This window comes from Dreissena polymorpha, chromosome 6 (assembly GCF_020536995.1).
Source record: "Dreissena polymorpha isolate Duluth1 chromosome 6, UMN_Dpol_1.0, whole genome shotgun sequence".
NCBI lineage: Eukaryota > Metazoa > Mollusca > Bivalvia > Myida > Dreissenidae > Dreissena > Dreissena polymorpha.
This window is the reverse complement of record NC_068360.1, coordinates 69224133-69238477: the sequence shown is the minus strand read 5'-3', so window position 1 is coordinate 69238477 and position 14345 is coordinate 69224133. Positions and strand designations below refer to the sequence as shown.

The 14345-nt window shown below is 36.6% G+C and overlaps 1 protein-coding gene across 4 annotated transcripts in view; it reads right to left on the bottom strand.

The window, feature by feature from the left end:
* Window positions 1-9226: 9226 nt before the first annotated feature.
* Window positions 9227-14345, bottom strand: part of LOC127833520 (WD repeat-containing protein 44-like) — an 86536-nt gene continuing 81417 nt past the window's right edge. For all 4 annotated transcript variants that reach the window (XM_052358813.1, XM_052358814.1, XM_052358815.1 and 1 more), the window contains 3 exons: window positions 12429-12530; window positions 11302-11417; window positions 9227-11007 (listed from right to left, as the gene is read on the bottom strand). In XM_052358813.1, coding sequence (XP_052214773.1) covers window positions 10653-11007; window positions 11302-11417; window positions 12429-12530 — 573 coding nt within the window. In that variant the 3' untranslated portion in view covers window positions 9227-10652. The remainder of the gene's footprint in view (window positions 11008-11301; window positions 11418-12428; window positions 12531-14345) is intronic.

Genomic DNA, 14345 nt, shown 5'->3' with positions numbered 1-14345 from the left:
TAATGAGACCGCGAAACCTTGCGTGATTTAAAGCGGACAGCGCAGCTCCTGACCCAACTGCGCAGACAGGGCTTTAGCTATGCTAGCCAACACGCCAAAAGACCCATTTTCGCATGACGCGTCAAGAAAAGTATGATCTGAATTTGTCGAAAGATACTGCATGTCGAAAGAAAACTGCATGCTTATAAAATATTTCAATATTATATATTTCGATGGTGAAAAAATAAACTCATAATAAGCAAATTGAGGACACAAATGATGTGATCTCCCGTAGTATAATTTTAATTTACAAACATTTACATGTGGGTTGAATACACGTGCAATTAATAACACAAATTTCAGCGGTGAATATGCGACAAACAAGTGACAAAAAGCAATAACAACAATTTAAACATGTTTGTTTAATTAAATTATTTGAAGCGTATTTTTCTAACTTTAAGTCAGGATATTATATTTATCGGAAAAATCGCCAATGGCAATTGAATCTGTCAGCTCCTTATTAAAGTTGGAAATCTTAAAGAAGATGGCGATTGTAAAAAAATTAAGGTAACTATAAATGATATAGTATTCATTAGTTTAACAGAGCTCGGTCAGCAGCTGGTGCATGCACGTCGCGATCGGGGGGAGAGTCACTCGCAGAATATTTTCTTGAAGACTCCGATGAATCGCCAACGGAATGGTAATGGTCCGTAGGTGGATAGTGGTTTCACTATATCGCCTTAGGATGGTCGGATATGGGAACTTCCTCAGGTGGCTCTGTTAATCTCTGTTAATCAAGCGATTACAGTCATCCCTCGACCCGCACGGCTTTTTTCCTGCTGACTTCGCTGACTCCCAGAATTTGGAAGGAACGCTAAGCGGAATGGTAATTGTCCGTAGGTAGATAGTGGTTTCACTACATCGCCGGAATAGGGACGGGGACAGCGGAGGTGGCAGCGTAGAGGACGGGCGTGGCGGACCTTGGGCAGAGACACAGACCAGGATTTCGAAGGTGTGGCCCAATGAAGATAATGGAAATGTCGAAGGACGGCGGTACCCAGTACGCTCAACGAGCTGAGGGAAACCGTTCTGGGGTTCGGGTCGACGGCTTGTGGCGTCTGTAGAGGCCTTACAAGCAGCGCAGCGCGCGAGGATCGGGAAGAAGACATTTTTCAGCACTCTCTTTGGAGAGTAACCTTGTTCGTTTAAGGACAACCAATGAATGTCATTAAATTGTCTACCAGTGCACATTAAGGTCTCAGTTGCCACCGTGCATTAGTCTATTTTGATCAAAGTTACCAGTATTTCGTTGGCGAATTCCCGGGCAGCCGAGTTAAATTTGACAAGTCACATTACAGTAATGTGTGCTGACAAAAATGCGTCACGAGAAATTGGCATGTTACTTTCTAGTCGCCAATCGGTTTCGAGAATGCTTATGAAGACGGGGTTAACTGGCGACTATTATTTTTGATTGACTTCGATCAATGAAGTAAGCGTTTACCGCAGATTGTTTAACACATAATTACAGTTTTACCATTTACGTAATTCAGAACGGAAATTAATACAGTACATTAAAGACAATGTCGGGCAGCATCCTCACGCCTTTTAACGGTAATAAATAGTTACTTATGAAAAATCAAAAGCAAATGGTAAGCAATTGAATCCTTATGGCGAGTATTTTGTGAAAACACACACACACGCACGCACACACACACACGCGCACGCACACGATGAGAAAGTATTGACCCATTGAAACTATAGAAAAAATACGTTAATTTACGAATTGCAGTACATGGGATTCCTAAAAATATTGGTGACAGGTGGAGTAGAGGAGTTACACGTTAATGTCAGTACATGAAAATAAATAAAAATGAAATGGAAATGTATTAAATAAACATTTAATTTTAGGCAAAAAATATTAAATATTTTGTTATGTGGTTTGATCGATATTAAAATACAATGCTCGTTATTACCGAAAACATTTATTATTAGAATTATGGTGTGGTTCATTCTTTGTTAGACTCAAAGACTTTACCTAAGCGCCAACTTAGATATACGTTGAATTTATTTTGTCTTCTTTGTAATCATACGTTGAGTTTGTGTGAATCCTGTATACAATTATGAGAGATTGTAAATCAATGGCATTTTCCTCCTTTTTTTCAAAATCTCATCACTGTAGACCATTAAAAGTAAGTTAATACTAGTATTTATGAATGTCACCGGGGTTCCAGCTGGTCGGGCGTGACACGTAGTTTCGAGTTTGGCGGTTTCTTGCTTGCCCGGCAGGGTAGAAAGGATCTTGGCATTACATACTTAGATTAATTTAGATGTTTTTGTTCAAGTTTTCGACATTTTGCAATAAATTTCCAGTTCACTCAGATTGGTTTTCTGTACTTTCTTCGTCACTCTGTCCTTATCCTCTGGTGGTTAAAGCCACTATGTTATAGGAAAGGCGACATATATAAGTAGTTGATATTGTTCAATATGATATATATATATATACATAATGTTTCGCGCCAAAATTGTTTAGTGTCCCCAGATAAGCAATTATTTATGATAATGTTTATTTATTTTAATTGACCAACTCCCTTATTTTAGTATCATTTAAGCATAAAAATTAATTGTGATCTATAAATAGCGCATATTTGTCAATAGATAATATCCATGCAGTTTAGCTGACATAACTTAAAAAACCTTTATAGCGTACAGTTTAAATAACTGGTTGGTGTTTAAATAACTGGCTTGCGTTTAAATAACTGGTTGCCGTTTAAATAACTGGCTGCCGTTTAAATGACGGGCTGGCGTTAAATATCTGGTTGCCGTTTAAATAACTGGTTGCGGTTTAAATAACTGGCTGCCATTGAAAAGCAGCCTAACACATTTATTAAACAAAATACACTCCAAAATACATACCAAGTTCCGAATGTTTGAATATCATGAAGGTCATATGAAAATGGGGTGTTTTGTCTGGTCAATTATATGTCTTAAACTAGAATAATGCCGATCCGATCAACTCGATCATCCAGATCACCGAAATGTCCCGACCAAGCTCGACTTCTTCTCGACCTCATGTCGCTAACACAAGACCCCCACACGACGTCCACTCAGCCATCTTTCCGATTACCGCTCGATCATCTCGACCTATACGCTAGCCCTATACAAACAGTGGGAACCCAGCTTAACGCAAATTTAAAGGGACCTTTTCACGTTTTGGTTAATTGACCAAATTAAACAATTTTTTTTCCATATTCCCAAATTTTCGCTGCAGTTATGATATTTGTGAGGGAAACAGTAAAACTGAACATTTACCATGCTCTAAAATATCCATTATATGCATCTTTGGACGATTTAAAACCTGAAAATTATAAAGCGTTGCAACGCGAAACGATTGACTAATTTGCAGAGTTATGTTGTCGTTTGTGACACTACCAGGATTAATTGCGAATATAAAGTATAACATATATCACTCATTGTATGAGCACGGACGGTCGAGTGGTCTGAGCGTTGGACATTTACGCCAGGGTTAAGTGGTTCGAGCCAATATGAAGGTTCATTTTTTTCCTTTAATTTTATTGTGTTTATTTTTAACTGGAGCTTTTAAGATCCAATGTTTACATTTATAAAAAAAACATAACATGGCAAACTTCAATATCTACAAAAATCTGTGAAAAGTTCCCTTTAACTCATTATTATTGTTGTTATCAAATGTCGCTCACAGATTGTTCTGCATAAAGTGGAAAATAATAATAATTTCAGAAAATATATTGTTCGATCATGGTCAGCGATCTTTTTACAAACCAAACTCTTATTTTGTTTAGATGTAAGTTGAATTAATTCTTTCAACCGGTAACTTAAAATTAAATCAATCAAAATTGAAAAAGACTATTGCCAAGCAATTTATGTCCCCTACCGGCTTCACCATTGTCAGAAATATATATTTTTTTATATTTGTTACCATAGCAACAATAGTTTTTGACGTAGGAACAAAATGAAATGACGTGCATTATGTCCTTATTGCCATCTATCCATGTTTCAAGTTTCGTGAAAAAATATTAAGAACTTTGTAAGTTATCGCAGGATCCAGAAGTGTGACATACTCACAGACTGACGGACACGCAGAGCGCAAACCATAAGTCCCTTCCGGTGAAACTGGTAGGGGACAAAAAAGGAGAACTTTTTACACAGTACAAGGTTTGTGATATTGAATCTTTTCCTAAACCAGTGTCTTGCTAACTATATACATGTCTTCCAAACTTTTTTAAAGGAATATATTTGCAGATATCCAATCATTTTGTTGCAATATATATGAAACAAGAGGGCCTGAAAGGCCCAAGGTATCCCCCGCAACATATGCTTTGTTTGAGGATGGGTGCAAATTGGACGGATGAACATAATGATAGATGGACGGACGGAGGACAATAACACAAAACTAAGACAAAGGAAGGTATTCATACCAAGTTTCAAAGAAATCCGCCAAAGCGCTTCCAAGATATGGCTCCAGACACAAAAATGCCTATAGTAAAAAGCATTTTTTCAAGATACAAAGGGCCATAAGTCTGTTTTTAACAGATGGTGTACAATGCCATTTGGTGTGCATCATCCTCTTATGCATATATATACTCATACCAAGTTTAAATGAAATCCGCCAAAGAACTTCCAAGATATGGCTCTGGACACTAAAAAGCATTTTTTCAAGATACAAAGGGCCATAAGTCTGTTTTTAACAGATGGTGTACAATGCCATTTGGCGTGCATCATCCTCTTATGCATATATATACTCATACCAAGTTTAAATGAAATCCACCAAAAAACTTCCAAGATATGGCTCCGGACACAAAAGTGCCGGACGGACGGACAGCCGGACGGACGGACAACGCCAAAACAATATCCCTCCGCCTCTGGCGGGGGATAAAAAATGCTTATTTTGCTTTATGTATGATTGACTGGATGCTCCTGATTGGTCCTATGCGCCCCCCAAAAGCACAACATGAGACATGCCAATGATTATCACTTTTTATTTATGTATAAGATCAGTTATAGAAAAATAGCAGCTATCATGTGTCTTCAAGGGGAAAATCAAGTATATTGCGCATAAAAACGAACAGACACAAGTTAACAATACAAATACCTTTTCCATAATTTTTAACATTAGGAACATTTGCGAATAAGAGAGTATAATAAAAAGTCCAACAAATCTTAATCCTTCTCTTCAGTTATCGCAACTTCATAGACACTTATGGTAATGCTATGCTGATCTGATAAAAAAGCTTCAGCACTTTAATTATACTTTACAAGTTAAACGTGACAAATGTCCCAAACTGCTTGTTGGGGGTCTAATTCTTCACACATGTTGAAAATGTTTTAATTTCCCAATTTCATTATCATTAATGGCAATCCCATATGTACTGTATGCAATCCTATACAAGGGAACCAACATGGTAACCCCATATGTACTGTATGCAATTCGATACAAGGGAACCAATATGTACTGTATGTAATCCTATACAAGGGAACAAATATGTAGTTATGCAATCCTATACAAGGGAACCAATAGGGTCTTAGTTTGTGAGTAATATTTTTGATATTTAAAGTTCTTTTTGCTTTATCAGTTTAGACTGATAGAAACCATTTAAACAGCCTGGAAATAGGGTTTTATCTAACAAAAATTATTTCAGCAAATTATGTAGCGGACCATTATCTGATGTTACATTCTGTATTTTTTTGATTTAAGACAAAACAGTTTCATAGAAAGATTTTCTAATAACACTGCTACATCTGTCCATTTAAATAAATCATGTGGCACCTGGAGCTAGGCCGGTTTGACCTAAGGGGAATAATTTGAGTAAACGTTTAAGAAGACCACTGTCTGTTGTCACATACCAGACATCAAAACTGTGAGACTAGCAGTTTCAAAGATTTTAATATGAGTAATAACAGAACATATCACCATCACATCCAGAGGAAGGAACCAATGGGCATGATTTTTACAAACTTGGCAGAGGATAACTATATGATGTTACATGCTAAACATTAAACCCTGACCCTTGTGGTTTAAAAGATTTCAAAGATTTTTTACATTTTCATTCTTAAACAAGACCTGCGTTTGTGAAACACAACGCCCCTGACAATGCAGCTATATTAGAGAAAAATTTTAAGTGCAAGGCAATAACTTTGCCAAAAATCAATGCTCTCGAATGAAACTCACACTTTATCTGAAAGTCATGAAGAAGCCTCACATACCAAAAATCAGCTCAAATATCTGAAAGTGCTGCATAAAAAACCTAAAGAAAACAGAATATTTCTTAGTCCAAGGCCCATAACTTCACCCAGAATTGATGGACCAGAACAAAATGCAAAATTCATCTGCGAGTCATGTAGGTAGACTCACATACCAAAAATCAGCTACATATCTTCAAGCGTTTTGTAAAACAAACCTCCGGAAAACAGAAAATTCCATGTCCAAGGTCCATAAATTCCCCAAAAATAAATGGACCAGAACAAAGCTCACACTTCATCTGCAAGTCATGTAGGTAGACTAACATACCATATATCAACTCAATAACTGAAAGCTGACAACTGACACAAACAGAATTTATAATTGATAGTTGCATTATTTCTGCCAGCGGAAACATTTGCTTTTATTTAATTTTCACTACATGACTATACTGTATGAGAATTGGAAAACAAAGTTACTTTTCATAATTATTAATGAGCAAACTTAAACCAATATTATTCCATTTTACTATAAAATACTCTTCAATAAAGTCTGGATAGAAGCAACATTTGATCAGAAAACCAAAACTATCACAAACAAGAGATGTGTTCGTCAGAAACACAATGCCCGCTATTGCGCCGCTTTGAAAAAAACAATTATTTTTTTTGACGTTTGACCTTGAAGGATGACCTTGACCTTGAACTTCCACCACTCAAAATGTGCAGCTTCATGAGAAGCCGCTTTGAATTTTTTTTGTTTGACCTTTGACCTTGAAGGTCAACCTTGACCTTAAACTTCCACCACTTACAATGTGCAGCTTCATGAGAATGCGGCTTTGAACAATTTTTTTTTTTTTTTTCACCTTTGACCTTGAAGGATGACCTTGACCTTGAACTTCAAGCACTCAAAATGTGCAGCTTCATGAGATACACATGCATGCCAAATATCAAGTTGCTATCTTCAATATTGAACAAGAGATGTGTTCGTCAGAAACACAATGCCCCCTATTGCGCCGCTTTTATTTTTTATTTTATTTTTTACCTTTGACCTTAAAGCATGACCTTGACTAAAGGATTACCTTGACCTTCACCTTTCACCACTCAAAATGTTCAGCTCCATGAGATACACATGCATGCCAAATATCAAGTTGCTATCTCCAATAATGCAAAAGTTATGGCCAACGTTAAAGTTTTTTTCGGGACGGACGGACTGACTGACATACACACATACTAACTGACGGACAGTTCAACTGCTATATGCCACCCTACCGGGGGCATAAAAAGCAATCATTGACAACAATTAACGATTAAATAAAGCGTTGTTTCACTGCTTGAGAGTCTGTGCAGAATAAAACACAGAACCAAGAGATGCGTGCACATGAACACCAAAATTAGACAACGAATTCATGGTAACACAATACATACACAACACATAATTTGAAAAAAATATCACAGGAAAGAAAATAACATCATATCAGCATGCCCTGGCAACTTTCTGAACATATGTTAATAACTGTACACAGTTAGTTCAAAACATACCATAAAGAACTATTAAGTTAAAAAAAGAAAAGAGATATTATGATAAATAGGATGAAAGCATAAAAAGTAATTAATCATCATTATACTTAGGTGATTACATAATTGCTAACATATGGATTGATATGAACTTATGTATATACAAATTGCCACAAGCATGCGATATATTACAGTTGATGACAGATCGACATCCACGTAAACAGTAATCCAAGAATCTGTAATGCCTCTGCAGTTTGTAAGAAATTACCCGTAGGTATATATGACTGACACCAGTTGGCATCAAATATACTTTTAACAGTAAATGGACAATTGCAATGAAATAGGCCCTTAACTTCAACAAGAGGGCCATAGGTTTAAGGGCACTCAGCTGAGACTTCAGAGATCTAAAATGCTTGGAACAGCTTTTGTGATGTTCAAACCATTTTTGAACTTGGTCAAGATATCATGAGAACAGAAGTTCTAAGCAAGTTTCATGGTGATTGGAAAATGCAATTTCAAGAGTGTTCAAAATGGTTCACTAAACGTAAACTTGAACCCAGCCCATGTAAGCCATGTTTTCAATACAGAAACCATTTTCTAACTTGGCAGAGATATAATTTAAATAAGTAACCAACAGGGTTACTTTGAACGCACAGGAATAATTTGAGAAAAAAACTTGGTAGGAAACCCCAATATGATGTTACATGTTGTATACCAATCCTCAGGGCCTTCCAGTTTCACAGAATAATGTTAAATGTTTCTCTATATACGTAGTGTTGCAACAAGAAAGACTTGGGGCAGGACCAATTTTTTACTGAGGAGCATGATTTGAATCATTTTTAGAGGACCACCATACCTGTTACATGCCAAATAATACATGCCTTGGCCTGTTAATTTTTTTATTGAAATCCAACCTTAAACTTTGACCAAGGAGCCTGGGTATTGCATGTGACATTCAGTGTCATCATGCATAAATACTAACAAGAGCACCGCCTTGCGGGTGCAGACCGCTCATCTATTTTCTTTTTAAAGGTGAAGGGACTCTCAATTTCAATCACAAAGGAGGGAAGGGTGGAGTGAAGAGGGGTGTAAAGTGTTGGGGTGTGGACATTTATAACATTATCTTCCAAAAATGCGAAAAAAAAAATGCAATTTTTTTTAATATTTCTTTTGGAGGTGGGGGGGGGGGGGGGGGGGGGGTGGGGTGGGATGGGGGTATAGTGTGAGATGGTCATTTGTAAGATGACTTAAAAAAAAAAAAAAAAATTAGGGAAGGGGTGGGGGGGGGGGGGGGGAGGATTCTTGGGTGCGATGGTTGGACGGTATTTCAAAAATAAAATAATAAAAATAAATATTTGTGTTTTTTAACCGTTTCACAAAAAAAAATTGGGATGGGTGGGGTGGGGGTATAGTGTGAGGGTGTGGTGGTCATTTGTGAGATGATCTTAAAAAAAAAAAAAATTAAAAAATTAGGGGGGGGATTCGGGGGGGGGGGGGGGGAGGGGGAGGGCACGGGAGATGGTTTGGGTGGAGTCTATTGTGGTTTGTCAGGTAAGAGTAGTTTTGTCAAAGTATCAATCAAATCTAATCATAAATAAAGAAGTTATGGCAATTTTAGCAAAATTTAATAATTTTACCTTGAGAGTCAAGGTCATTCAAAGGTCAAGGTAAAATTCAACTTGCCAGGTACAGTTACCTCATGATAGCATGAAAGTATTTGAAGTTTGAAAGCAATAGCCTTGATACTTTAGAAGTAAAGTGGATCGAAACACAAATTTAACCATATATTTAAAGTTAGTAAGTCAAAAAAGGGCCATAATTCCGTAAAAATGACAACCAGAGTTATGCAACTTGTCCTTTTACTGTCCCCTTATGATAGTTTGCGAGTGTTCCAAGTATGAAAGCAATATCTATGATACTTTAGGGGTAAAGTGGACCAAAACACAAAACTTAACAACATTTTCTAAGTATAAAGGGCCCATAATTCCGTCCAAATGCCAGTCAGAGTTACATAACTTTGCCTGCACAGTCCCCTTATGATAGTTAATAAGTGTTGCAAGTATGAAGGCAATAGCTTTGATACTGTAGGAATAAAGTGGACCTAAACATCAATTTTCTAAGTATAAAAAGGGCACATAATTCTGTCAAAATGCCAGTCAGAGTTACATAACTTTGCCTGCACAGTCCCCTTATGATAGTTAGTAAGTGTTGCAAGTATGAAAGCAATAGCTTTGATACTTAAGGAATAAAATGGACCTAAACACAAAACTTAACCAAATTTTTCAATTTTCTAAGTATAAAAGGGCACATAATTCTGTCAAAATGCACGCCAGAGTTATCTAACTTTGCCTGCCCAGTCCCCTCATGATAGTAAGTAAGTGTACCAAGTTTGAATGCAATAGCATTGATACATTCTGAGAAAAGTGGACCTAAACGCAAAACTTAACCGGACGCCAACGCCCACGCCAAGGTGATGACAATAGCTCATAATTTTTTTTCAAAAAATAGATGAGCTAAAAATAAACTAATATTTTGTAAAGTAAAGTTAACCAATAAAAAATCAGTGTTTCAGTGATCCCTCATCACAACCTTTATAATACAGGGTTATACAAAGATTTGAACTGTAAATGATTATATAAACACATTATTTTTAATAACTGTAATAAGGGTTCGATTGACATATTTGTTAACACCTTGCATTACATATATACTAACTTATATACAGTATAACATAAATTTATCACATTATATGTTATATTAAATATTTTTAGATTGTAAACATAATATTTAATATTAAATATATTTATTAATATAATTTAATCTAAATGTTAATACAAACACACTGGTAAGCAATCTGGCCATTACACAAAAAATGAATTCCATTCATGTGTTCAATAATTCAGTACCGGTATGTGAAGTGTGTAGCTTAGTAGCTGGCAATAAGGCTATCTAGCCCGGACCACCTTGATACATCCCAACATATCTGCACTGATTATGAACTCTGCACTGGTCTCCTTGACACCCATGGAGCTAAGGGAGGGGGCAGACGTGGGCAGGGCTTCAAGAGTGGAGTCCTTTAGTCTGCGGGAGGAGCCCTGGCTGCTCTCATCTGGGGGCAGGAAGTTGAGCGGGCTGGGAGCAAACACCGCCGCAGTCACCACTGCATTGTGCACCTTGAACGCCTCAAAGTAGTCATTCCTGTCCCTACGAGCTGACGAGAACTTGTAGAACTCGTGTTGTGTGCGAAACAGGTAGATGAAGTGGTCCTCAGACCCACATACCAGGTACTTGCCTCGCTGACTGAACATAAACAAAATACACATTGGAAAGGAAATCACATTATACATTGAAACTTACACAACTTGTATTTGTTTTTGAGATACATAGGATCTTATGGGAATCCACAATCTTGTCAATTAAAAAGAAATGTGTACATCATACATTTTAATGTCATTTTACTACATCTGCTCATCAACTTTATCAAATAGAGTGAGTGATAACAAAGATGATTTCTAGAAGAACCAAACATGACAGTGTTTGCTGTCAGTGAAGTACTAGTATGTGAGTCTACTATGCCTGGTACCTAAATATTACCTGAATGTAGCTCTGATCTGACTACTGGTGTTGGTGAGACCCTTGTATTTACAGGAGAGAGTGAGGTCCCTTAGATCATAGAGACGAACACGAGAGTCATTGGATGTCACCAAAACCTGCAAATACACAAACAAAACTAGAACAATGAAAGTTAAAGTAGACAGGTTAAGATATTCAATGTCAAAGCTTATACAGTTATGGCACCACTGTAGAACATTTTCCTCGGTAAATAGAAATGTTTAACCCCACATGGAGGGATATATTAAATCATATATGTATGAGTCTATCCCTCCATTGACCTGTCTGCATAAAAACAACAAGTTTGTGGAGCAAACTATTTCCACATTTTTCAACCAATTTAATTGAAACTTAAAATTTGTCATGAAGTTTGTAAGGGGATGATATTTGTTCATGACAAATTATCCACACATTCTGGAGTTATTTTCCCTAGATAAGTGACAAAGTGATAAAGACATATTAGTAATGTTTGTGAAATCGTTACTCTTGCTATTTTTGAAATGACAATACATGTACTTTCATTTTCATTTTAGCTAGCGTTAAATAAAAGAAATAACATTTCAAGTTACTTCTTCAGAAACAAAAGTGTAGTTACATTTTGTCTTATTTAAGTAGTGAAAGTCATTTGCACCATTTTAAGTTTGTCACTTTTACAAGAGATTTGACTAAACCATTACAGGGTTCCAAGCCAACCTGGAAATCAGGAAAAACCTGGAAAAATACTTTCACTTTTTCCAGTCAGGGAAATTTGGAAAAGTTCCTGAAATCAGGGAAAAATCAGGGAATTTTGATTAGTCAGACTTTCCCGACTTGTGTCGAGAAGTCTATACAATTAAAACAGTAAATCGATTCCTCTGCATGGCTATGGTGGCTTTGTAGTATACATGTAGCTTAGATATGTCTGCAACTGCTATTTATTGAGGGCGTCTAAAACAAGAAAAAGGTAAAAATAATGATCCTGGAATTTTTATTTTCCATCAGGGAAAAATCAGGGAAAAGTCAGGGAATGTTGTACATACAAAAAGCTGGGAACCCTGCATTAATAATTGCAACGTACAACTCGTTCAAATAGCATATAATGTATTAGGAAGCATATATTGAAGGTTTACCTTGTCTTCGCCAGGTAATGGCTCAATTCCTGTGATTTTTTTACCCTTTGAGTTCTTTCCTCGTGTTGAACGAACGTGAATCTGGGTATAGTATTTAAGGTGCTACAAATACAATGAAAATACATTGGTAAACACATGGCACGATTTATTAAAACAGTTGAAAGTATCAGGTGGACAAAACAAAATCTGTGGAGAATGTATTGAAAAATAAAATGTTTTGTCTTAGCTCACTTTGACCTAGATTTCTTGTAAATACACACAGCTTCAAAGCCATACATTTCATATTGTAAGATCTTTATATAATGCAGTTGTAAATATTAATATTATGCATTAATTATCCCCCGCCATAGGCGGAGGGATATTGTTTTGGCGTTGTCCGTCCATCAGTCCGTCTGGCACTTTTGTGTCCCGAGCCATATCTTGGAAGTGCTTTGGCGGATTTGATTGAAACTTGGTTTGAGTATAAATATGGATAAGAGGATGATGTACACCATCTGTTAATAACGGAGTTATGGCCATTTGTATCTTGAAACAATGCTTTTTTAAGTGTCAAATATAACACTTTTGTGTCCACAAGAATATTGGCAGGGGATATCAATTCAACGAATTTGCTTGTTGGACACATGTTTAGGAGTAGCAATATCTTAGGGAATACCAACTTATAACAAAGGTTTTATGTCAACTACTATTGGAGTTTTGTTTTTAAATTAAAACAAGAGATGTGTTCATCAGAAACCCAATGCCCCCTATTGCGCCGCTTTGAAAAAACAATTATTTTTTATTTGACCTTTGACCTTGAAGAATGACCTTGACCTTGAACTTCCACCACTCAAAACGTGCAGCTTCATGAGAACGCCGCTTTGAAAAATTATTAGTATTTTTTTTTTACCTTTGACCTTGAAATTCCACCACTCAAAATGTGCAGCTTCATGAGAATGCCGCTTTGATTTTTTTTGTTGTTGAACTTTGACCTTGAAGAATGACCTTGACCTTGAACTTCCACCACTCAAAATGTGCAGCTTCATGAGATACACATAAGATACACATGCATGACAAATATCAAATTGCTATCTTCAATATTGAAAAAGTTATGGCCAATGTTAAAGTTTTCGGACGGACAGACACCATATATTTGACATTTGACCTTTTCCTTTCACCACTCAAAATGTGCAGCTCCGTGAGATGCACATGCATGCCAAATATCAAGTTGCTATCTTCAATATTGAAAAAGTTATGGCCAATGTTAAAGTTTTCGGACGGACAGACGCCATATATTTGACATTTGACCTTAAAGGATGATCTTGACCTTCACCTTTCACCACTCAAAATGTTCAGATCCATGAGATACACATGCATGCCAAATATCAAGTTGCTTTCTTCAATAGTGAAAAAGTTATGGCCAATGTTAAAGTTTTTGGACGGACGGACAGAAGCCATATATAAGACATTTGACCTTGAAGGATGACCTTGACCTTTCACCACTCAAAATGTGCAGCTCCGTGAGATGCACATGCATGCCAAATATAAAGTTGCTATCTTCAATATTGAAAAAGTTATGGCTAATGTTAAAGTTTTCGGACAGACAGACACCATATATTTGACATTTGACCTCGAAGGATTACCTTGACCTTCACCTTTCACCACTCAAAATGTTCAACTCCATGAGATACACATGCATGCCAAATATCAAGTTGCTATCTTCGATAGTGAAAAAGTTATGGCCAATGTTTAAGTTTTTTTAGGACGGACAGACTGACTGACATACTGACTGACGGACAGTTCAACTACTATATGCCACCCTACCGAGGGCATAAAAAAAATCTTCATAACCATTATTATATCACATTTTTTTCTATAAAACAGCAATCACACATGGTTACAAACACAGTACAACCATGTCTATGTAAAATGTGTATA